The sequence below is a fragment of the Lycorma delicatula genome, chromosome 10, assembly GCF_047948215.1.
Source record: "Lycorma delicatula isolate Av1 chromosome 10, ASM4794821v1, whole genome shotgun sequence".
In the NCBI taxonomy this organism is placed as follows: Eukaryota; Metazoa; Arthropoda; class Insecta; order Hemiptera; family Fulgoridae; genus Lycorma; species Lycorma delicatula.
The window spans coordinates 64450961-64476061 of NC_134464.1; the positions used below are offsets into that span (position 1 = coordinate 64450961).

At 29.1% G+C, this 25101-nt stretch overlaps 1 protein-coding gene across 4 annotated transcripts in view; it reads right to left on the reverse strand.

The window, feature by feature from the left end:
- The window catches only part of angel (protein), a 66168-nt gene that overhangs the window by 34124 nt on the left and 6943 nt on the right, over positions 1 to 25101 (reverse strand). Inside the window, exons 2-3 of one of the 4 annotated variants that reach the window (XM_075376611.1) lie at positions 14569 to 14648; positions 13287 to 13586 (exon numbers count right to left, since the gene is read on the reverse strand). In XM_075376611.1, coding sequence (XP_075232726.1) covers positions 13287 to 13586; positions 14569 to 14648 — 380 coding nt within the window. Of the gene's footprint in view, positions 1 to 2894; positions 2962 to 13286; positions 14538 to 14568; positions 14649 to 25101 lie in introns of those variants that run through there. The other 3 variants (XM_075376612.1, XM_075376610.1, XM_075376613.1) reach the window with 3 other exon arrangements.

A 25101-nucleotide genomic window follows, 5' to 3' on the forward strand; every position in this document is an offset into this window, starting at 1 on the left:
ATCTCTGTCAAGCTTGACAACACTTTTCAAAACTACTGCACAAGCCATTTCCTGAAGTGAATTATTTATTAAAATAAAAATTAGTTAAGCTAAACAGAAAAAGAAAGATATTTATTATACTAAAAATAAGCAACATAAATATAAATAAATATAACATTTAGAGTATTTAAATATCACACAATTATTATTTTAAACAAAAGTAAACTAATACAGATAAACCACTAATACAGATATACAATTAAAAGACACATCAATGATATAAATGTTTTCTATAACACTACTTTTTTTTTAATGGTTATCAAATGAAAAGAAGTTGTACAAGCTAATGACTGTATGTAGTTTCAATGAAACTACTTCAGAAAAGGTTAGAAATAAATTGTTTACAGATCAAAATAAATTAAGATTAGGCTATAGCCAACAATATAATTTTTTTACAAGTAATTGCTCAAAAATTTGAAAAAGAAAATACTTAGATATTATTTACGTTTTATAATTTCAAGTTAAAGTTCACATTAAGAATCCCCAAGTTCATGTTAAACACCTCCACTAAGGCAAAAAAGAAAGAAAGAGCCTCCAATAACCATAAAAAGCAATATTGAATCATAATTTAAGTGTTACTTGTAACAGTCTGCCAACAATTAATTTAAAAAAATACTGGTAACATTAATAAATAAAAAATGATGTACGAGTATATTATACTCTTAGATTATTGAAACAAACCATTCGACAATTTTATAAGATAGGCTCTCTGTTTCCCAGTTTCTTAATTGTAACCAAACAGGCTACCTATCTGCACGGTACTATAATTATTACTATGTTAATACTTATCTCAATTCAGGTTATCATTTAACTACATGGATCAGTTACATCGCCTCAGTTTTTCTTTATTAGCCGTTTAGTGATCAGTTTGATTTGTGGTTTTAATAACACGGAAATGTTAAAACACTACATATAGATTAAAGAGATTATTTATTACAGATTTAAAATCTTCAATCTGTGAATTCAAACATACAAAATATTACCAAGAAACAGTTAAGACAAAAAAAACTTTAAAAAATGTAGTGTTCGATGTGCATATCTAGATGGAAGCCACAACTAAATTAATAAAGATGAGATTCTTTATTTCTCTATTTATTTATAGTAAATTATTTACAATAGAAAAATTAAGTGGCAATACATTAATAAATTAAATACTCTTAAAAAACTTTGTCTACAGGCTGTACCCAACACACCAGATTTAATCTCGGATCAATTATACATTCATTTAACTTCAGAAATAGATTTCTATGAAATATCCACAACGATAAAATTGTGAGTCATGAAATATCCACAACGATAAAATTTTGTCCTAGTTTACATATTACAGGGCTTAAATCCAAATATTATATTACTTTCAGATCCATATGAAATCATTACACTCAGTAGAAATTCAGATAGAATAGGTCACTAGAAATTTGTTTTTATTTTCAAGGATAAATAACCAAGGATTATTATAAAAAGAATAGATACAATTCCTAAGAAGATAATACAAGTTAATCTCCTAAGAAGACTTTGATTAGGTTATATTACAAAAAAATTAATTAATGAAAAAATACAAAAATAAAATAACTTTTTATTTAATACCAAAGATCAAATAACATTAAAGAAACCGTAAAAAGGCATGTTAAAAATCATATTGCAAATAATAAACTACAAAACATAACTTGAAAATAATACAGTAGGAATACTGCAACATTAATAAAGAATAAGAAATATATTAACAGAGTATCAAAATCCAACAAAAAAAAATTATAAAACAGTTAAAGAAAGATTGCTTACAGGGCATATTTTATGAATAGATATTTAACATGCATTTTTAATAAATATACAGTGTATAATAATACTGGAAAGGTGTTATATCATGTATGAAAATAGCCAATTTCTATCTAACCTTAATGACAAGCAATATTGTAGCGACAAAATTATATTCATAAACTAATTTACTAATTCTAAAACTGCTAGATTTCACGAAATAGTTTGGTAATCATTGGAATTTATGTCGATGCATTTAGGGAACCAATGGATGTTGATGCAGTGCTATTAATTGGAACAGAAGAGCCTATAATTTACAGATCCATCTAGTAAAGATTCTCACAAACAAAGAATGAAAATAAATATTCCTAACAAACTGTATTCATCTCAAAAGTGTAAAAACTGATGTCTTGGAACATCTGAATGTTACTAGTACAGTTCTTTTATCTTCTTGTGACAGGAAAAACAACAGACCTTAACATTATGTCTTTAAATACTCATCAATTTGTAATTTAATTATTTTTTTACACCATTGCTGTTATCAGCAACATGACATAGGCCTATTAATTACAAGTAATATAACTTTAATTATTATATATTTGATACGAAAACGTTTTTACTAAAAAATGAATATTTTGTACATAATGGAATTTTTTCATCATCAATTTACCTAAATAAAGAATAATAACACATATTATTCTTCTTTTTTGTTATTTATACACTTACTATTATTTTACACAACAAACATTAATTTATTGATATAATTTTGGGGATCAAAGATGAATAATGGCCTAGAAGTAAACAAGCGGTAAAAATACGCTCTTCAACAAATTCAAAAAGAAACGTAATCAGATCAGCGCCGACTAATCTGGGCGTTTTTCTGTTCATCAACGTAACATAAACGACAAAAATTGTAACCTAATCTACAATTATCACATAAAAAAAGTCACAAAACTATTTACCACTGCTACAAAATGACAAACTAAAATTACCTTGAAATATTACTAACACGTATTAACCGAACACCTGTTACTACACAATCATTTTAATGAAATGTATACTTTAAAAATAAAACTGTATACATATTTTAATCATAAACTAACCGATATCAATACCACGAACACAATTATAAACATTTTCATTTCTCCAGTACATAATACTACAACATAAACTTAAAATTCTTTTTTAAGTAACATATTTGGTCGTGTGTGTAATAATATTTTGTGTAAAATAGAAACAAAACAAAAAATACTACATGTTGAAGTATTAAATTTAACTACAGAGGAAAACAATCATTGTTAATCATTGGATGGATTGAATTACAATAAATTTAATTTACGATAACATTGTAGGTTAACAATGTTATTAAAGGAATTCAAACAGCTGACCGATACAGTTATACTTGAAATACCTCTCTTCTGATATGCATAAACCTGCAAAACTGATTCGTAAATTTACTTTACATTACCAGTTTTGGGGCGATTATTCCAGTTCGTATTTATTTTAGTAATAACAGGTAATAACCAAGGAATCAAAATTAAAATATTAATCAAAGCCGAATTACAATCCTTTTTCAATATGCAACAAACTACACCAAATCAAGCAGCGATTTTATACAGGCGGACTATAAATCACAGTTGCGTTAAGTTCAAGTTTTGTCAGCGAGAAAATAATCGACGGTAATTATTTATAAAAATAGGGATTTCACTTTATAACTTATAAAAGTTAGGGCCAATATTAATTTTGTAACAGTTATTTTGTTTTTTTGTAACTTGTAATTTGAACAAGTTCTTAGTCATCAACTTGTGGTTGGGGAAACTTAACTTTCAAATAATATTTTAATGAACGCTCAAAACACATTTTTCAATAAAATATGACATTTAAAAAACTAGTTTATACATAAATTTCTGTAAAATGAGTTTTACGTTAAAATTGCCCAATCACGACTATTTCTTATTTAAGTCAGTAATGAATGACAGTTTTTATAAGTAGGATATAAAAGTAATGTTACAGACAAGAAATATTGTAAAAAATTGATACAAATCAAAATTTATAATCGATTTCAAATACAAAATATGGTTATAAAAAGTATGCATATGATTTCGTTAACATCCGAAATCAAATACTTTCGATATTTAAGGCGCTGTCCGCGAGCATATTTTTATGTATTTTTCAATATCCAAGTTCTATTTCAAAATTGGGGTTAGAAAAAAATATTTTTTCTAATACTTAATTACGGAGCATTTACTAAGAAAAGTTCCAACTGAAATAGCTAAAATGGAACACCCAGTCAGCTTTGCGGTAAGTTTGAAGGAGTGAGCATAGTGGCCATGATGAACATAAAGTACCTTAAGAAAAAACTAATTTGATTCTTCGAAATATATACTGATCAAATAAAACGTTATCGATATTTGCACATAGGAAGTTTTCTTTATTAAATTCTAACAGGATAAGGAATCCCAATCTCATAAAAGATTCAGGAGCATATTCCCTTCATACAAATTAGTACCTATAGTCAGCCTATAAGAATATTTCTGCTAAAAAATTAGTAGAGTTTAGACAACATTTCCGCTAACTGGACAAAATAGCGGCCGTTCGAAGGTGGTTCAAAATCGGTTTACCTTGGTTTAGGCCAAGGTAAACTTCCCAGGCGAAAACGTTCTGAATAAAAGTTGAAGGCATTTGTAGTACCTACAAATTTAAGTCTTTAAACGTTCATTTCGTTTATTAGTTACTACCGAAAAACCGTTAAAAATGGCCATTTTTTTCAAAGCCAATATTTATTGCAAAAAACCTTTTTACTACGTTTATTGTTTTAAAAGTTAGCTCTTGGAATTCCGAATTCAATGAGTGGTAATATAAGAAAATTGGTTTATTCGTTGCTGAAATATTGTAATTTCTTTATAAAAAGACTCCTCATCAAACAGCTGTAATTATACTGGTTTTCAAAAACTTTTTCGTGTCCATTTCAAGGGCAATATATTTTTCAAGACTTCTACTTTCAAATGGTGGAAAGTTTAGACTTCAAAATTAATGTAAAACTGGTTTAAACTTCGAAAAATAAAGCGTGCTCCCGCGATAGTCGTGGTGGGGGAAGCGGTTCGCTCGCGAATAAAGCTGAATTCATAACTTCAAATCGGCGGAGTTGCGCGGATCTCCGCAAAAAATCGCTCCACTCCGCGAATTTAGAACGGATCGAGATTATTTCTTTGAACAAATTTTTAAAAAACTACCTTAAATATAATGAACTTTTTGAAAGAAAATTTATGAACGTGTATAATATTTTATTTGTGTATTTTCTTACATTACCACTCATTGAATTCGGTATTCCAAGTGCTAACTTTTAAAACAATAAAAACATTAAAAAGGCTATTTTTGCAATAAATATTGGCTTTGCGAAAAACGGCCATTTTTAACGGGTTTCGACTTTTTTACAGTAACTAATAAACGAAATTCAACGTTTAATTATAGGTACTGCAAATGCTTTCAACTTTTATTCAGAACGTTTTCGCCTAAGAAGTTTACCTTGGCCTACAAAACTGAAAAACCGATTTCACCACCTTCGAACGGCCGTTATTTTGTCTAGTTATCGAAAGTTTTGTACAGTCGCATATAAAACATATCCTAATTTACAACCCCATAGACTCTACTAATTTTCTTCAAAAATCGAACTTTTTTCCACTATTGACTGGACTACTACTGTAACAATAAGTAAGGGCACTACTTATTCATATATCTAGATATAAATTTTTTGGGTTAATTATTTACCTTTTATTCCACTGCTTTCATTTCCTCCGTACTATCTATATAAAAAATAAAGTTAAGGTAAAAATAATAAGCTCATTATCTGTAAATGATAAATGTACGAGGGCAGTTCGGAAGGTAACTTTAGTTTGCTCACTACGCGGGAAGGCCACTCCCGTTTTTGCACAGGCGTGCGCGGGAGGCCAGTCAGCATCCAGCCATGGCAGTAGCAAAGTCGTGTGATCGCTCGTTGATTTTCTGTGGGTTGTTAAAATGTACACTGCAATAGAAAACCCTGCGAAGTGTAAATTACGCGTTGTTATAACAATACTCATTGGAAAGTTTGCGCTGTGTATGAACCAAAGATTATGAGCGAAGGAGTTGTAGCGACTGGGTTCGTTCATTCAAAAGTGGACGAAGAAAGGAGTGGCCGTCCATCTGTGGTCAATCATGAACTGGTTCAAAAGATTGATGCCAAAGTGCGTGAAAATCGACGTTTTACCATCTCGGAGCTTTCCAATGAATTCCCGCAAATTTCCAGGACTGTTTTGTTCGAGGTAGTGACGGAAAAGTTAGACTACCGTAAGTAAGGAACCAAAGAGCGGTTGATTTTTTTGAAGCCGGAATTTCTAAATCAGTGACAAGGTACGATAGATGCCTAAATTTGAACGGTTGTTATGTTGAAAAGTATAGGAACGATGTATATAATAAAATATATTTACCTACAACTGTTTTATTTATAACCAAACTGAGGTTACTTTCCAAACAGCCTCGTATACCAATTACCTTTAATATATGTAACTGGTATTATTAAAAAAAAATATTGCAACTTCAAAATTTTTTAATTGTTAATGTAATAAGTTTCAAATAACTATTAGTTCAAACTAACCCTTTAAAGTTGAGGGTCTGACAGTTTCAAATCTTCAGCTTGTGGCTAGTTGCCTGTCACATTTTTCAACTGTTTCCAGTTAGGTTTTCACTAATTCAATAACACATTTCATCATCTAAAAAATACTTTTTTTAAAGTAGTGTTTTATTACTCTAACTGCAATTAATTTTTAAATATTTTAATTTACATGATCTCATATTATGATTATGTATATGATTACATATTAGATTATGAAAAAGAAATTTAATTAGAGTATTTCTGGTAATGATGATATATTGAAATACTGCTAAATTTACATTTGAATGAGACCTTCTCCCTCTAAGAATCATGAGACCTTGATGATGGTGAGGGGCTTGAGTGATCAGTGATACAGAGTAGCTGCAACCATATCAGAGAAGGTGCAACCATATCGAAGAGGTATCTTGAGAGTCAGACTAAGGAATGATTCTTGAAAGAAGGCAGCAGCTCTTTCAGTAGTTGTTACGGGCATAGGTCAGAAGGACTTGACGGCCATACCAACATCACTCAATCTTCTGAGTACTGCACAGCTGAAAGCAATGGAAAACTACAGCTTCTTTTTTTCCAAGAAAATATAACTCTGCATTTTCATGTAACAAACATAGAAGCATCTTCCTTGGTAAAATATTCCAGAGATAAACTAGTACCCCATTCGGATCTCCGGGTGGGGATTACTAAGGAAGAGGTACCCAGGAAATTAAAAAATAACATTATACAAGTCAAAGCATGGAATGTTAGAGGTGTAGAAAAAGTTGGTAGGTTAGAAAATTTAAAGAGGGAAATGGATAAGTTAAATGCAGATGTAGTAGGAATTAGCAAGGTTCAGTGGGAAGAGGAAACTTTTGATCAGGTGATTTTAGAATCACTCTGCTTAACTCGGCTTTGAATAAAGGGCATGCAGCAGTAGGTTTTGTAATGAACAAGAAAATAGGGAAGAGAGGAGAGTATTTCAAAATGCATAACGATAAAATCATTGTAATAAGGATAAAATCAAAACCTAATCCAACAACGATTGTTAACATCTATATGTCTACAAGTGCCCATGATGATGATGATGAGGTAGAATGTGTAAATGAAGGAATTTACAAAGTAATTAAACACATATTGGAATGCAACCATCAGAAAAGGCATGGAAGGAAACATTGTGGGTGAATGCAGGCTGGGCAAAGGGAATGAAAGAGGGGACCGACTTATAGAGTTTTGCAAAAAGTATAATTTAGAAACTGCTGGCATCCATTTTAGAAATAATAATAGAAGAATATAGACATGGAAAAAGCCAGGTGACACTGCAAGGTATCAGATGGATTATATCATGGTTAAGCAAAGATTTAGAAATCAACTCGTCGGCTGCAAAGCTTATTCTGGAGCAGATACTGATAGCAACCGTAATTTAGTGATAATGAAATGCAGCTTGGTGTTTAAAAACCTGAAGAAAAGGTGTAAGATGAATCAAGGGAATTTAGAGAAGCTTGAGGAAGAGGAGGTAAAGAAAATTTTTTACGAGGACATCGCAAGAGGTCTGAGTAAAAAGGATAGAAAATATAGAAGAATGGGAGAATGTTAAAAAGGAAATTCTTAAATCAGCAGAAGCAAACTTAGGCAGAACAAAGAGAACTGGTAGAAAACTGTGGATATCAGAGGGTATATTGCAGGTGATGGATGAATGTAGAAAATATAAAAATGCTAGTGATGAAGAAAACAAAAGTAACTATCGACAATTAAGAAATACTATAAACAGGATGTGCTGTGCAAATTAACAAAATAAGAATGGATTAAAGAAAAGTGTTCAGAAGTGGAAACAGAAATGATCATTGGTAAAATAGACGGAGCATACAGGAAAGTTAATGAAAATTTTGTGGTACATAGATTAAAATCTAATAATATTTTAAACAAAGATGGTACACAGGTTTATAATACAAAAGGAAAGGTTGATAGGTGGGTGGAATATATTGAAGAGTTATATGGAGGAAATGAATTAGAAACTGTTGTTATAGAGGAAGAAGAGGAACTCGAAGAGGATGAAAAGGGAGAAACAGTTCTAAGATCTGAATTTATGAGAACATTAAAAGATTTGAATGGCAGAAAGGTTCCTGGTCTAGGCAGAATACTTGCAGAACTACTGCACAGTGCAGGTGAGAAAGCGATAGATAGATTATACAAACTGGTGTGCAATATTTATAAAAAAGGGGAAGTTCCGTCAGACTTTAAAGAGTGTTATAGTCATGATACTAAAGAAAGCAGGAGCAGGGAAATATGAAGAAAACAGAAGAATTAGCTTAATTATTTGTGCATCAAAAATCTTAACTAGAATTCTGTACAGAAGAATTGAGAGTGGAAGAAGTGTTCCACTCTCCTCCAGAGTGTTAGCAGAAGACCAATTTGGTTTCAGGAAACATATAGAAGCAAGGGAAGCAATTTTGATGCTCAGATTAATAGTAGAAGGAAGATTAAAGAAAAACAAACCAAATAATTGGCATTTATAGACCTATAAAAAGCATTCGATAATGTAGACTGGAATAAAATCTTCAACATTTTAAAAAAATTAGGGTTCAAGTACAGAAATAAAAGAACAATTGCTAGCATTTACTGGAACCAAATAGCAACAGTATAATTGAAGGACATAAGAAAAAAGTCATAATAAAAAAGGGAGTCCAACAAGGATATTCCCTATACCTGTTACAATTTAATCTTTACATGGAACTAGTTGTGTAAAAACTCATTAATACAGTGATATTGTTAAAATCTGTACAAGAAATCTTAAGAAAATTGATGGAAACTTTTGTACCTCAGGTAATTTGTTTGCAACATAGTAGTCGTATGATCGGTCTTAGACTGAGGATGGTTGGACTACATGTAGGTTTCTTCAATTAGGTAGATTTCATAAGAAAACTACCTAATGCAATGGGTACCATAATTCGACTTCCGGAAAATTTTGACATATCTTCGCGTTTCACATCTCCCATACCCCAAAACCAATGTCAGTTCAAAATTTTATATATTTCACTTTCTTGTGGACACAATAACTACCATAATTTTGCGCCAATCACTTTCAAATTAATACATATTATGTAACGACACCCCAAAATCTCAGTCGAGTCCATCAATGGACAAAATCAAACCATGGGGGTAGAAATGGCGGGGGGGCTTTTTCGAAAAAACAAAATATCACTATAACTTTCTTATTAAGCAAAATATCGATTTCATTTAAGTTCCTACTAATCTTTGGACAAGGGCTTAAAAATTATCTAAATAAAGTTTTTTGATATCACCAACCATTGGCCCAGGGGGTGGAAAAAATGGGGTTTTGAAAAAAAAAAAAAAATCATACCTCCCTAATAATAGGCACAGTATCGAATCGGTTTAAAGTGGTAGTTAGTCCTCTAAACATTAAAACTTTTGTCTGAAATAATTTCTGATATGATAAGAAGATGGAACTTGTCATGCAACCATTGTCGTATTCAGTAAATTTGAAGTTTTTCTTAACTTTAAGATGGAAATCTTTTTTAACGCCTACTTAGCACTGGTGAAATCTACTTCCACCTTCCGATGTGCCAAAAGGGATTTTTTTTATTTACCAGAATGAGCAATATCCTATAAAAAATTACTAAAAATATAAATATCTTCATTAAATATATGTATATGTTCTTTGAGTATTTATATAGCTTTTTTCAAATTTTATTTTTATTTTATTCTGACTTATTTTCACTAAACCATTACTGCTTAATGTTTTTAAAAATTATGTTAAAATACATCATTTTAAAAACTTATGTATACTGATAAAAAAAAAACACCCATATATTTTTATAAGAATGGTTAATTATTACTTACCACATTTATTTTATTGCATACAAAATCAATAAATGGTATTTTATTAAATACAAAAATTTTAATAAGTCATAAATAAATGTTCAAATGATTACCCACTAATGAAATCCTTTCACATTATTTAGTTAGTCTACCAGCCTAATTTTTAACAATGCAGATTACTTGTAATTGCCAAAACCAAGATTCATATAAATTGTGTATATATGTTTTACAGTTAAGATTTCATATCATGAAAAATTTCATTGATGTGCATTCTTTATCTGCATACAAAATTCATACAAATTTTGTATATTTTTTTACAGTAATATTTCATGTCATGAAAAATTTCATCGACATGAATTCTTATGTGCATACACAGAATGTAGAACTGCAGGTGGAACTAAATGGTGCAATAAAAAAAAATACAACATGGTACAGCATGACAGCATGAGGTGAATTATTTGGCACAGTTTATTGGCATAATTCCATAAGAAACATAGATCCACTGGGCATAATTTTGGAATAAAGTTGTGAAGTTCTAATTTCCTAACTGTTCTAGCTAACTGTGACAAATAAATGGTAAATATATTTAAGGTTAGTTGAGAAAAATATAAGTGATTAAAAAAAATATGACAAACAAATAAATATAATTGTAAATAAATTTATTATTATACTAGGTATTCAATAATTTTTATGCTCTGGTGCATGAGGCTGAGATATCTGTTTATACCCTATTATTATTTTATTGGTGAAAAACTTTATATAGAGCTTTATAAGAGCTAATAAACCACACTAAAAGTAATATAATGCAAACTATATTTCACACCAATTTTAGGTGAAAAAAATGAAATAATTGTATAAATTAATTTTCCACTTACCAACAATTTATAAACTGCAAATCCTAGTACTTTTGGAGCTGTTACTCCATCTTCAGGGATTTTCAGGATGTTAATTTAAATTCAAATCAATAATTGATTTTAAATTAAACTGTTGTGTTTATAATAGTCAGTCATCAAAAATAAAATTAATTCATACTTCAATAATACAGTAACTTCATGTTTGTAAGATGTTAGTGACTATAATACAATATTATGTTTGCGATAATAGTCGCAAACATCTTACAAACATGACGTTACTGTACTATTGACATATGAATTAATTTTATTCTTGATAATTGACTATTATAAACATAACGGTTAAATTTAAAAATGATTATTGATCTGAATTTAAATTAACATCCCTGAAGATGGAGTAACAGCTCTGAAATTATTAGGATTTACACTTTTTAAATTGTTGGTAAGTGGAAATTTAATTTATACACTTTTATTAATACCAACAGTGCCAAATGATTAGTAAATTAAATCTAAAAATGAAATAGTTTGAATAAAAATAATTTGAAAGTTTAAAATTTGGTTAATAGTCTAGCCCTATCTGATCAAAAGAAACTTACTTTTATCCATTCTGAAGTAATTTTATCCAAAACACACTTATTTTTAAAGAAAAATAAAAAGGAATTTAATCAAGAAAGAAAATTACTTTGTTTTCTAACAAAAAAATTCAATCTCAAGTGCGTTATAAAGATCAAAAAATATTTGTAAATTTTTACAGAAACATTTTCCAGAATTTTAATCATGCTAGAAACAGACAAGTTTTATCTGGGTTCTACCTGGAGAGATAAAACAATAACTGGGTTGCAAACAGTTGCTAGTCTGATGTAAAAAAAAAAAGAAGTAAATAATATGTTATAATGTTTATTTAACTGTAATTCATTATACCATCACATAATACAAGTAAGGGTATTAACTAACAGAAAAAAAATTATTCTAAATATTAAATTTTAATTAATTTTCAATTATTTCTTTAAATTTCAACTTTTAAAGGTTAACACCAAATTAAAAACAAACTACTTACAAACTTACTAACTTTTAATTTGGGCCTTTTAATTTAATTTTTTAATTTTACAAGTTAAAATTTAAAGAACTAAAAAAGTATTTATTTTTTATTCCTTTTGTTAAAACAATTTTAATATTTATAAACTTTATTTCTTTAATGTTTTATTAAAAATTTGGATCGATCTAAAAAAAAAGCACTGCCTGTCTGAAAAACTACTCAAAGATAGCAAATGCAAGGAACTTAATAAACAAGAAAAGGAAGTTCATTGTCCCCTTCTTCGAACCTTCCTACTTCCATATCCTTTATCCATTCTTTCTTAGATAAATACCATAGTATGTTTCCCACCAAACATGTTTGATCAAGAATCTAGCAGGACAACCAGTTTCGCTGGGCTCAATAGGATGGGATTGTTCATATAGAGATTCAGAGATTAACAAATTACAGATACTCACTAACAATGTAATATGAAATTAATCAATCAACACAATGTTTTTTAACTCTTATGGACTATAACTAAAAGTTCTGGTACCATCTAATTATTAACCATGTAAAATTTCAGTATTCAACAAATTCAATAACAAAAAAGTAATTTAATGTGAGGTGTTGAATCCCAATCTACTAACTAGGGCTTAGAATTCAATTGGTAAACAAAATGGATAAAAATTCTCAAATTCTGCTCAACTGAAGGGGGAGGGAAAGAGAGATCAGTCAGTTCAAACCCCATTTTTACTCTGTAGGTTAAAATTTAAAACAATTTCTTAGGAGATCAGGATAATCAGGGACCACCATGCCAAATTTCCATTTCCAAGGGAAAAAGTTTATAAGAAACTGAATTAAACTTAAATTGCAATTGATTAGCAATTTTTTTCAAATTACAGTAATATTTGGAAAGCAAATGTATAACGTTACTAATAAAATGTAAAGTATTTTTTTTCCAAAATGGAGAGTTTCTGTATCTGATAGGGTCTACATATTATGTACAGTTTATCAATTTTAAGTTATAACAACTTTCTGCTTACAGTAAGTGTAAAATATATATTTGAATTAAAAATAAGAAAAATTGTATCTTAAAATCAATGTGTTATAATAAAAAATATCTAAATCAATATTAAATCTAAATCAATAAAATATACATATTATTATTTACCTTTTTTTAAATGTTTTTTAGCCGACCGACTCTTTAAATTGTTATGATTATCATGTTGTTTCATTAAATCAGAAGAATTAGAATGCAATTCACATCCAGAATTATCACTAATATTTGATTTGTTTACAAATGCGTTTTCTAAATTTAATTCAGATATATTTTTATTAATAGCATTTATAGAAGTATTTTCTTCATCGGTAACTTCATTTGAATTACTTTTTTCTTCTGACTTGTTTATAACTGAAGCATCTAACATAGTACAATCTTCTTCCAATTTAAAGTCATTTTGATTTTTTTTATCTAAATGAGATGGTAAAACAATTTTTTCATTAACTAAACATTCAACCGCATTTTCAATGCTTTCAATTGAAAAACAATTCTTGATTTTTGCAAAATTTAATGTACATTCATTTTTATGGTTATTACCTTCAATACACTTATCATTTTCACTACATACCGTATCATTATTACCATTATTAATATCATCATTACAATCAAAGTTATCACTTTTCATTAATGATTTTAATTCTTTTTTTAACATTTTTCTTTGTTTTTTTAAGATTTTTAGATCATCTGAGGAAATATTATCGTAATTACGAGTATTAATATTTGATAAACTTTTTTGTTTTTTAAATTTTTTTTCAAGATGTTTACTTATTTTATTCTTTTTATTTATAAAATTAGAATTTTCATTATAGTAATATTGTTTATCTTTAGTTTTATTTTTACTGTGCTTCTTTTTTTTTTTATTAACATTAGTATTTTGTTTTTTTAATGTTTTTGACATATTATGATTATCACACAATTCTGTACAACTATTACTCCTATTGGTAGCACATGATGAATACAACGTAACAATTTGATAATTATAATAATGAAATTGTAAATTGTTATTTTTAATATTTATATCAAATAAATGAATATATAATGGATTGTTATATATTTTAATTATATGTGCTGTATATAAACAGCACTTAATTCTTGTATATAATAAGCATTCATATTTTCTACTTTTTTTAAGTAAAGTATTTATTGTAAAATGTCTAAAATATTTTAACATTACAAAATAATACCTTTAAATAAAATGATTACACCATACACTCTTTTCATGGTGGTAAAAAGAGTATTATGTAATTAATATTAATAAAGACCTAATAATTATTTTTACTTTCATTATTTAAATGTAATATTTAAAACCAATAATGATAAATAATATTACTCTTTTGCAATTTATTTGTTTAATATCGTTTTAGAAATCAATACAACAAACGCATACACACACCTGCCTGTGTCAAATTATAATCATCAGGTAATTCTTGAAAATAGCTCAATTTAAAGATGAATGCAAGTAAAATACATAACCTGAAAAAAAATTAATAACAATAATGAGAATTAATTTTCAAAAAGTTAAAACAATTTTTAAATCCTGAAAGATTTGCATATATCATTATTGGATGTATAAGATCGATATGGGTTTTATGCATAATCTTTGTTTTTATCAATTTACAAAAACATTACACTTAAATGTTAAAACAATTCTTTTAAAAACTTATGTACTGCCAATGAAAAGGTACTTGGTATATGATTTATAGTGTAAATTTTACCTTCCCAGCAAAATTCAAAATAGTAACACCCTTAAAAAAAAAAACAAAAAAAAAATTTTAAACACAAGAAGTTTAACAAAGTTTAGAAAATTAGAAATCAACCCCAATAAATAAAAATTTGAATTACATATAAATATAGATTTTCTAAGAGGAATAAATCATTACAACCTCTCTCTTTCTTTTTCTGTTTAGCCTCTGGAACCACTGTAAGGTATTACTTCAGAGGAATATATGTATGAATGTAAATGAAGTGTAGTCTTGTACAGTCTCAGGTTAACCGTTCCTGAGATTGTGGTTAATTGAAACCCAACTACCAAAGAAAACCAGTATCCACAATCTAGTATTCAAATCTGCATAAAAGATAAAAGTAATCGTCATTACAACCTCTGGAATGTAATTAATTATATGAGACTATTTAACAACTATACAGCAATTAACAATGTATAAATTTTATATTTATTATTTAAGTTGTTTAAGAAGAAATACCCCAGGATAATATTATAAATTTTAAGTAAAAAAATGTTTAACACTTGTGATAATTTTCCATTTCTGATAATTATTGATATTAGATGATTGATTGTTGTGTAAGCTAAATCTAGATCAAACCCAAAATTCTTGTTTGCTGACATGTGTCTTATTTTTCCACTGTTTTAATGGCATTAAAATTTGACAAAATTAACAAAAATGTGAAGAGCTGCTCTTATCACAGTTTTTTAATTTTTAATTTTTGACTTTCTGTATAGTAGTTTTAAAAAATTGAACTTTAGTATGATATAATTACTTATAAAGTTATTTAAAATTCTAGTTTTTTAAGTTGATCGGTTTCACAGATTCATATTTTTTTTTTATAACCTTGTTGAATAAAATTACACCAAATCAGACAAATTTATTGAAGAAAATGATCTCTCCATTAAATAAAAATATTTAACCCCCAAAAACAAGAGGGCTGAATATAGCTCCTACTTAAAATATTAATTTTTTAAGATTGAAAACCTGACTAGAAGATATAAGAATTTTAAAAAAAAGGACATGGGACCAACAAATTTGTTTTTTAGTTTTTTTAAATTCTGATACTTCATCTGTTTTTGACGTATTGGTTGTGTTATTAAAAATCTTATATAATATAGCTGTCAAGGAAGGAGCTTAATGGCCCTAAGTTTATCCTAAAAATTTTGATTTTTAGTTTAGCAATTATATTCAAAATTGAGTATATAATTTTTATGATAAAAACACAATTTGTTTCAGAGGTCAACTGAAACCAACATTTTTTACTATGAATTTTCTTTTTTTTTCAATTTGCATATAATTTTTAAGGTAAAAAACCTAAAAAATAAATTGATCTAGAGTAAAATTCAGAACTAAATTTGTTTTATTGCATTTTTTAAAAAAATTACTCTAAATATTGCATAATCAAGTCATTGATATTCAAAAATCCTACAAAGTATTTGAAATAAAAATCATTCAGGGGCAAAGCTGAGAAAGTACACAACCCTTTCCATAACTTTACTTAAGTACGCTTAACTTTACTTTATTAAGTATGCAATACATAATGATATGTTTATATCAATTCAGTACAGCAATTTTATATAATTAAAACAAAATCCATCTGGATGATCTACATGGAAGGATAAACAGTTCCTATCACAATGCAGGAAAAAATTTGATAAACTAAGCTATCTGAATTGATACTAAGGTATCAATTTGGATACCTTAGTGCTACTGATTTAAAATATTAAACAAACTGTTTAATTTGTCACCTAAATACCACAAATAATTCTGAGCTGACTTGAATTTGGACTGTGGTACCATATAATAAACACAACCTATAAGTATGTGTCAAAAGGTTGGTAGCAGTTACCTACCAGAGATACTGGAACACTAGATAATATAAGAAATCTGGGAGAATTTGGTTTGTCCCAATGCAAAAAAGACTGTAAAGACAGTAAAGAATGATGTCCTTGCAGTGAATTTCTTAAAGAATTTTCCACTCTATCTTTAATATTGATTTTTATTGATTTTAGCTTTTTTTTTTTTTTTTTACTGATGATGCTTTTTTCAATCAACTTACCATCTTACACTACTTTCAAGTATAGTTTCATGAAGTATTGAAATATATTTTTTGTGTGAGTAGGATGAATGAAAACTTATTTAACAGCTAATTTGATTTTTTGCCTGGAATCCAGAAAAAATAAATATGTGTATTGTAAATAAAGAGAGCCACGATAGACCAAAGTAATAAGATGAATTGTATACACATTAGAAAGCTTTTTAACTGCGCCAACTGTGCAGAACCAGAGAAACAAGAACTAAAAACTTATCATGAACTCATACACAAATATACAAGCTTGTTTAGATCTATCACTGTATATCAAACCCTCTGGACTTACTCTGAAAGGAAATACGACAACTAGTCAATCAATTCAAGATGGCATTGCACAGTAAAGCTGCCATGGAAGAAACATATAACAGTAAGAAGCATGCACAATGGATTTCTTTATCTCTTTTGTTTTCTTTAAAAAATAAAATAAATATTTACCAACTGCTCTTTATTACATCATCCTTGTTCATTGACAGCTTTTAAATTCATTGTATTCCATTACTTGAAAGTGTGTTTTCATAACAAATATTCGTTCTACTTCATACACAAGTTTCTGCTATGAAATGGTCTTTGGACATTGGTCTCTGCAAGATCTTATTAGTGTAAATCTAGATTCCAGTAATTATTTTTATTAACAGGAGTGTATTGGATGTTCAGATGGTTAAATGAGAGCCTACCTATGCAGGCAGTTTGGAGTCTGGTCAAATCAGTTATATTTTAAACAACGGTTCCTCTACATTGTCTCTGATCATATACTGTTATATTTTTAAACATTTTAAGACACACTTAATAAATGAACAAGAAATGTAACTCCCAACAGCCCTAAACTGCTACATTAAAAATCTGAAAAATTTTGATCATACAAACCACATTCACTAATTATGAAATTTATGTAAAAAACTTAATATTCTTAACTTGTTCATTACAGCAGACTGGCAATCTTTAAATGGAATTTATCTTTCACACATTTGAAAGCTTTATGCACAATATGTTTCCACAACATAGCATTATAAAATGATGATGTAGTGGAAAACAAAGGAACAAGTACCAAAATAACACTAATAATAAGATAATACAGCTGTTTCAAGGCAGCTAACCTTGACATCAGACAAGCAGTAATGAAAAACTTCTCATATGTAAATTACACCCTAATTTTAATGGCTGTATTTATTTTAAAATATCTACTATATGTATATATCTTGCTCCTTAATATATAACTCCTTGAAACAAGATATCTGTCTGTTAATTTACACAGATTTTAGTCTTGATTGTTTTTAATAAATGATATGTCTCTATCAAATAATATGTATATAAAAAACAGAAAATGCTGGGTGATCCTAAAGCTTTATTGGGTACTACACTGGGAGTATGTATTGTTTATATGTATATATCCACTTCTGCAGTAATTCAGTTTAAATGAAGTCCTACCAGCTAAATGTATGAGGGACATTCAACAATTAACAAGACGAAGTTGGGTTGGGAGGTACTGTCACATTCTCCTTACAGCCCAGACCTCGTCATGTCCGATATTCATTTGTTCAGCTTGTTCAAAGACTTTTTACATGGCAAAAAGTTCAACAACAATGAAGCGGTCAAAAAGCTCTGCACAAATGGTTCAAACAGCAAGATAAAAACTTCTGTGATGCGGTAATCAGAAAGCTCACAGAACAGTGGGACAAGTGTTTAAATGATGCTGGCGACTATTTTGAAAAGTAGTGTAAGTTTCATTATTGAATAAATCATTTTTTCTTTAAATCAATTTGTCTCATTTATTGTTGAATGACCCTCATACATTCAAATGAAAAATGAATTTTTTTTTAAATATAATTTTGGAAAAACTAAAGTAAAAAGTGATTACCAACTGTAAGCTCCTGGATAATAACTGAAGTGGCTAATTACACTTAAAAAATAGCAAAGATAAAAAAATTTAGTTTAGCATTTATTTCATAATAATCTAAGCAATTCTACACTTTCCTCAGATTCATAATTAAATATGTTTAAATTTACAGGCTTATTCAACATTTATTCTAACCATTAATACTCCTTCTATATGATGCAAAGCTATTTATGAACTCTATTTCCTTAGGAGGTTGAAGATAAAAAGTTTGGTACTTCCAGATTGATCATTTTTGGAACTTTTGAATTCAGCACTTTGGAAGCGGCTTATATTTACATCCCCATTAGAATAATGATTATGAAACTTTGTTCTTTCGCCATTTCTTTTTGCAAAAATTTACTGACTATGCAAATTTTAAAGCTTACATTAAGAAATTAGAGTTCCTACCAAATCAGAGGCTTAACAAAAACTTGTCATTTTAGGATTCCTCTCATCTGGAGGTCCCCATTAAGTTTAAAGCAATATTTCAATCCTTTAACTCACTAGAAAGTACTAAAACGAAAAAGAAATACTAGAAGCATGAATAGTTGTCTTCCTATTTACATGTATACACTTAGAACAGGTAAAATTTTGTAAATGTAAAGTAAGTGTTTTCATAACAACCAATTAATCAAAACTGAATATAAAAATGTACGTACGAGGGATATCTCTAAAGTAAAGACCCCTGGGAAATTTCTCTCCTTAAGGTTGGCCAACCTGTGTCCTTCACGGCCACGCAAGCAATGTAAACACTGCATTGTTGTCTGTAAGTTGTCGCGTTGTAGTATCTTTGATTATGTGCGAGTTATTACGTTATAAAATGAATAGGAAAATCGATGTTGCCGTCGACTTTGAAATACTTGGAGTCATACGTTTTTTAAACCATCAAAATGGTAAGCCGGCTTAAATTCATATGCAGTTGGTTGCTATGTACGGTGATAATGTAATGAATGAAAGAAACGTCCAAAAATGGTGTGAAAGGTTTAGAAATAACAAAATTAATGTGCTTGAAGAAGAACGTTCGGGGAAGTTGTTGTTCGAGGACTTGTTGAAACGCGTCGACAATGAAATCAGAAAAGAACGTCGCTCAACAATTTCTGACCTGGCCCTTTTTTTCCTGATGTTTCAAGAGCTGTTATCGGTCGCATTATTCACGACTATTTAGGCTTCAGAAAGGTCTGTGCATTTGGGTGCCGCACGTCTTAACGGAATGTCAACAAAAAAAAAATCCGAAAGGGATCAGCTTTGGAATTTTTTATGCGCTACACAGAAAAAGATGATGAGTTCCTTAATTCAATTATTACCGGCGATGAAACATGGATTTCGTATTACACACCAGAGAGAAAACGGCACTCAAGTGAATAGCGTCATCCTCAATCACCAACAAAGGTCAAGCCACAGCCACTTGGACGCAAACTGAAGGACACAGTCTTTTGGGTTAGGTCTGGCATACTGCTGATCGATTTCATACCACGTGGAACGACTATAAATGCAGAAGCCTACTGCGAAACACTACGTAAGTTACAGCGTGCTAAAATCGGCGACGTGGACAGCTGACCGACGACGTCGTCCTGCTGCACGATAATGCAAGTCCACATGTTGCGGTCTGACACGTTATTCACTGAGACCATTTGGATGGGAAATTTACGATCACCCACTATACAGTCCGGATTTAGCTCCTTCTGATTACCATTTGTTTGGGAAATTGAAAGAATTTTTGAGCGGTAAGCAGTTTGCGAGTGACGATGAACTTAAAAATGCTGTAAATCAGTGGCTAAATGGACTGGCGGCAGAAGAATATGACGAGGGTATATTGAAGCTGGTGTACCGCTACGACAAATGTCTTAATTTATGTGGCGATTATATAGAGAAGTAGTATAAGGTATGTAGTTCATAAAGGTTTCAGAATAAACGTTTTTACAATGAAACTGTCTTTACTTTAGAGATAACCCTCTCTTATTTAGGCATAAGTTATGTTAGTCTATTTGAAAAGAATCACTAAGTAATCAATCACGCTCCTTGTATGCTGATGCTTCGCCTAGCTGCTGTCATAAATCACAAAACATATTTTTTATTATATACATGATTATTTTATTTTAATCTTCTAACATGAATTATTTATAAAAGAAATCTATCAGGCTCTGCAGTACAATTTAATGATGGTATTATGATTAGTTATATTTTTATTATATACTTCTACTTATTTTCAAATGTTTAAAACTACAATGATCAATACATATTATGATACTTTTAAACTACAATATTTTATATCTCCGGCTAGGAATATCATAATTGCTTTGAGTGTTATTTTCTGCCCTTCCTATTACTGTCACTAATATTCGTAATTGACGCCTTTCGGAGGGACCTCTATTCTCAAAACTACATTTACAACTGAGTCTTTGTAAGTTGGGATCGTCGAATAAAGAGCGATGTTAAGTCCCCCCCCCCCCCAAACCTGACTGTCATGGCCTCTTCTGCTTTGTAGATAAGACAGGACTAACAGGATAGGTTACTGAGGAAGAATGTGACCTTCAACTGTTGAATGATTGCAAAAGTATTTAGTCTGTGTGTGCATGCATAAGCATGTGTATAAATCAAAATAAATTACATTAAAAAACCAAATACATATTTACAAAGATAAAACCTGATAATGAAGAATTATATAAATAATATTTATGCAACTGTAATTAAAGATAACAGTCCTACTAATGAAATAATTAAAAGATAATGACATAATTGCATAATCAAACAATAAGCATGCACATTTATATTAAATAGTAGAGAAAACAAAAAAAAAAATATATATATATATATATATATACATTTTATATATATTTATATATAAATAAATTTCCTATATTTTTTGTGATGTCTTTAGCAGAACATATTTTTTTTAATTAAAAAAAAAAATCACGAATGATAACTAGTTTTGATACTAGTCCTATCATCAGCTTATGAAATGTATTTTTAAAAATCTGAAATACATTTATACCAATTATTAGTAGGTTTGAATCATTAAAAGATTAAAATTTATTAATTTAACATGTAAAAATCATGATTTTCAGATTAAGTTTATTTTATAAGACAACAGATTTGTTTCAATTTATCATTAATATAACTTAAACATGTGGTTAATAATTTATTCATCTTTTAATACAAAATATTTTTCTCAGCACATACTCCTGGTGCTTTTTATTAAGTAAAATTAGATATTTTACATAAATGTTTTATTTTCCCAAGCTTTGTTTTTTTTAAAATTAATTGTTGGTGTAACATATCTTTATATACCTTTTTATACTACATTTTCCAAGTAAATGGTTCTGTATTTCTTCAAATAGTATACTTGTATATTTTTTTTAAATTGTTAATTTTAAATGGTATGTATTATATCTATTTTTTTAAAAAATACTGTATTATAAATTAATTTGTATCAATAAAATTAAATAGTAAGTACGGTATGTATATTTTGTTTTTTCCCCAATTTTTAAATTTATAGTTACATTACTTTTCTTGTTAAAATCATTTTATTTGTTTTTCAGTTTGTATGAGACCATAACTTCATGTTATATATATAAATTATTTATTAAATTACTTTTAAAGTTTTATCACTTAAAATATACACGTTATTATTTAAAAGTAAAAGACGCAGGATTGCTGTGCGGATTGTTTTCTTCTAATATAAAAATATACCTCAAATTTTCCCTTTAAGCAATCCTTAAATGGGTAAAGCTGAATTAAGGATGGATTTCGTAATCTCCACATTTTTTAATCCAATTAACATAGAAGTTAGTAATTCAACTCTGAAAGATAGTTTTTGAAAAATTTGGCTTCTTTTCATCATCCTCAAAAGAACATCATGATTTCCCTAATTCCAGTAAATACTTTTAAATTGATAAAAACTCAAAATCTTGCAGATATTATACGAAATGGGAATTTTTTTAAAACAAATTTTATAAGGGTAGACTGAATAAAGAAAGTGTTTCATATTTATAATCCAAAGTGCTGGAAACGTTTAAACTGATAGTGGTATTTAGACGAGATACTACAAGCACACTGAAATAAAGCATGATTATTCCTACATGGAAAGGTAAGCAATAATTAGTTTGAATAGCAAGCAATAGGGAATTAAAAATGAATCCCTAACCTTAAAAATTCAGTACTTGCCAGAGGTATAAGAATGATATATAAGTCATTTGTTGCTTTGCAAAGTCTTACCAATATTCAATTTCTGCCCAGAATAGAAATATGCCATATCTATTCACATAAGAACTACTTTTAAGGTTACTAAGAAAGAAACTTTAGAATATATACTCATTTACAACTAGATACCTCAATAAACGAAAGATTTGGTAGTTTTAAAAAATAAACAACACTCAGTTTCACAGATTTATTTATTAATGTTATTATAAATGAATAAATAACTATTTATAATTTTAAAGCTTTCCAGTTAGTCACCTTCTTCTTCACTTTCAAATCCATTATCAGTCTTTGACCACTTCATTTTCTCTGTGGATATCATCTTCCATCCCACCCATATTATTTGGAACTGAAAACTTTTTAAACCTTTTAATCACTAGCTCTGAAAATATATTTTCCCATGCAATTTATACCCACTCACAAGACCAAGGAGAGAGATGGTCATTTAATTCATCCAGTAAATTTAAATGAATATAATTTTTTACCATCCAAAAGAATAAAATTATTTCAATCTGTCTTTAACACTCTTAGCGCCATGTGTATCAATCTGATACATTTTTAGCAATGTCAAAACGGCCACATGTATAATTTTGATGCACACGTAATGGTCTTGTTTGATGATAAAAATGTCTGGCCTGGGGTGAAGTTTTACTGATTTAGGCTAAACCCACCGGGTTGGTCTAGTGGTTAACACGTCTTCCCAAATCAGCTGATTTAGAAGTCGAGAGTTACAGCGTTAAAGTCCTAGTAAAGCCAGATATTTTTACATGGATTTCAATACTACATCGTGGATACCGGTGTTCTTTGGTGGTTGGGTTTCAATTAACCACACATCTCAGGAATGGTCGAACTGAGAATGTACAAGACTACACTATCAAGAACGAGCATAGATTTTACCTTTCACAAGCTTTTGGGTCTGTGAAACCAAACTAATTTCAACCATTTACCCATTTAAAATGGATGGGTGGATGGTATCCAGCCATAAATTTTTATTACATGAAACAATTATCCCTTTTGGAAAATTTTCTTTGGGAAAAATTTTCTGCTTGAAAACAGCAAAAGGTGTAAGTTTTGTTCCGTCTCCTAAAATGGCAAGCATAACTGTACAGCTTCATTTTCCATAACCACCAGTTTGAATAGAAATACTTCTTTCACCGATCAAATTTATAGTTGAATTCTGTAGCACTTCAAAGTATACAGGTATTTCATCAGCGTTACCTATTTATGATAGTTCAAAATTGAATTTTTTGCTCAAGCCAATAACATATCACTGAAATTCTATAAGTTTTTCTTCGTATGCATCTGGCAATCTTTGACAAACAGTGGTCCATCTTAGAGTCAAACCTGATCTACACATAAATTACATATCAATATTACCAGTTAAAGCTATTTTTTTCAACTTTAAAATGCCCACCTCTGTAGAAACTGTAGAATAATTTTCTCTTTTTTCTTTAACAAACAAAGATAGTTTTACACCCAACAGCTACAAGAAGAAGTGAAATACAACAATTTTCTATATAAAAAATAATAATCACTATAAAATGACATGTTGAGAGAAGAGTTACTCAAACCTTTCCTCAACATTCATTTCACCCAAAGGTATATCAATGATGAATTTTTGCAAGAGCATAGGGTGATAAGGTTCCTGATTTACCACTATAAACTGAATTTGATAAAATTAAAAAAAATACCGCTAATTAAAATGATGAAAAACAGGATGGTAATTTAACACCAATATGGATGGTAATTTGTGAATATGTGCTCAAATATTATGTTATCACATCTGAACCTAAATGATTCGATTCAGTGTTGTGATTGATATGGCATACTGAATGTAAGCTGTTAGTTCACATTTTTTCCACAAGTGAAATTTAATCAGTTACACTACAGATAGTTGTCAATCACAATGTTGTGCCAATCAAGTCCAGATAAGTAATTTGATTATGCAATACACCTGAGAGAAAGGATAATGGAGACCGACATTTACTCTTATTACATTAACTTGACCTACATTTACTCAGCCACAGGTTAGTCCTGTCA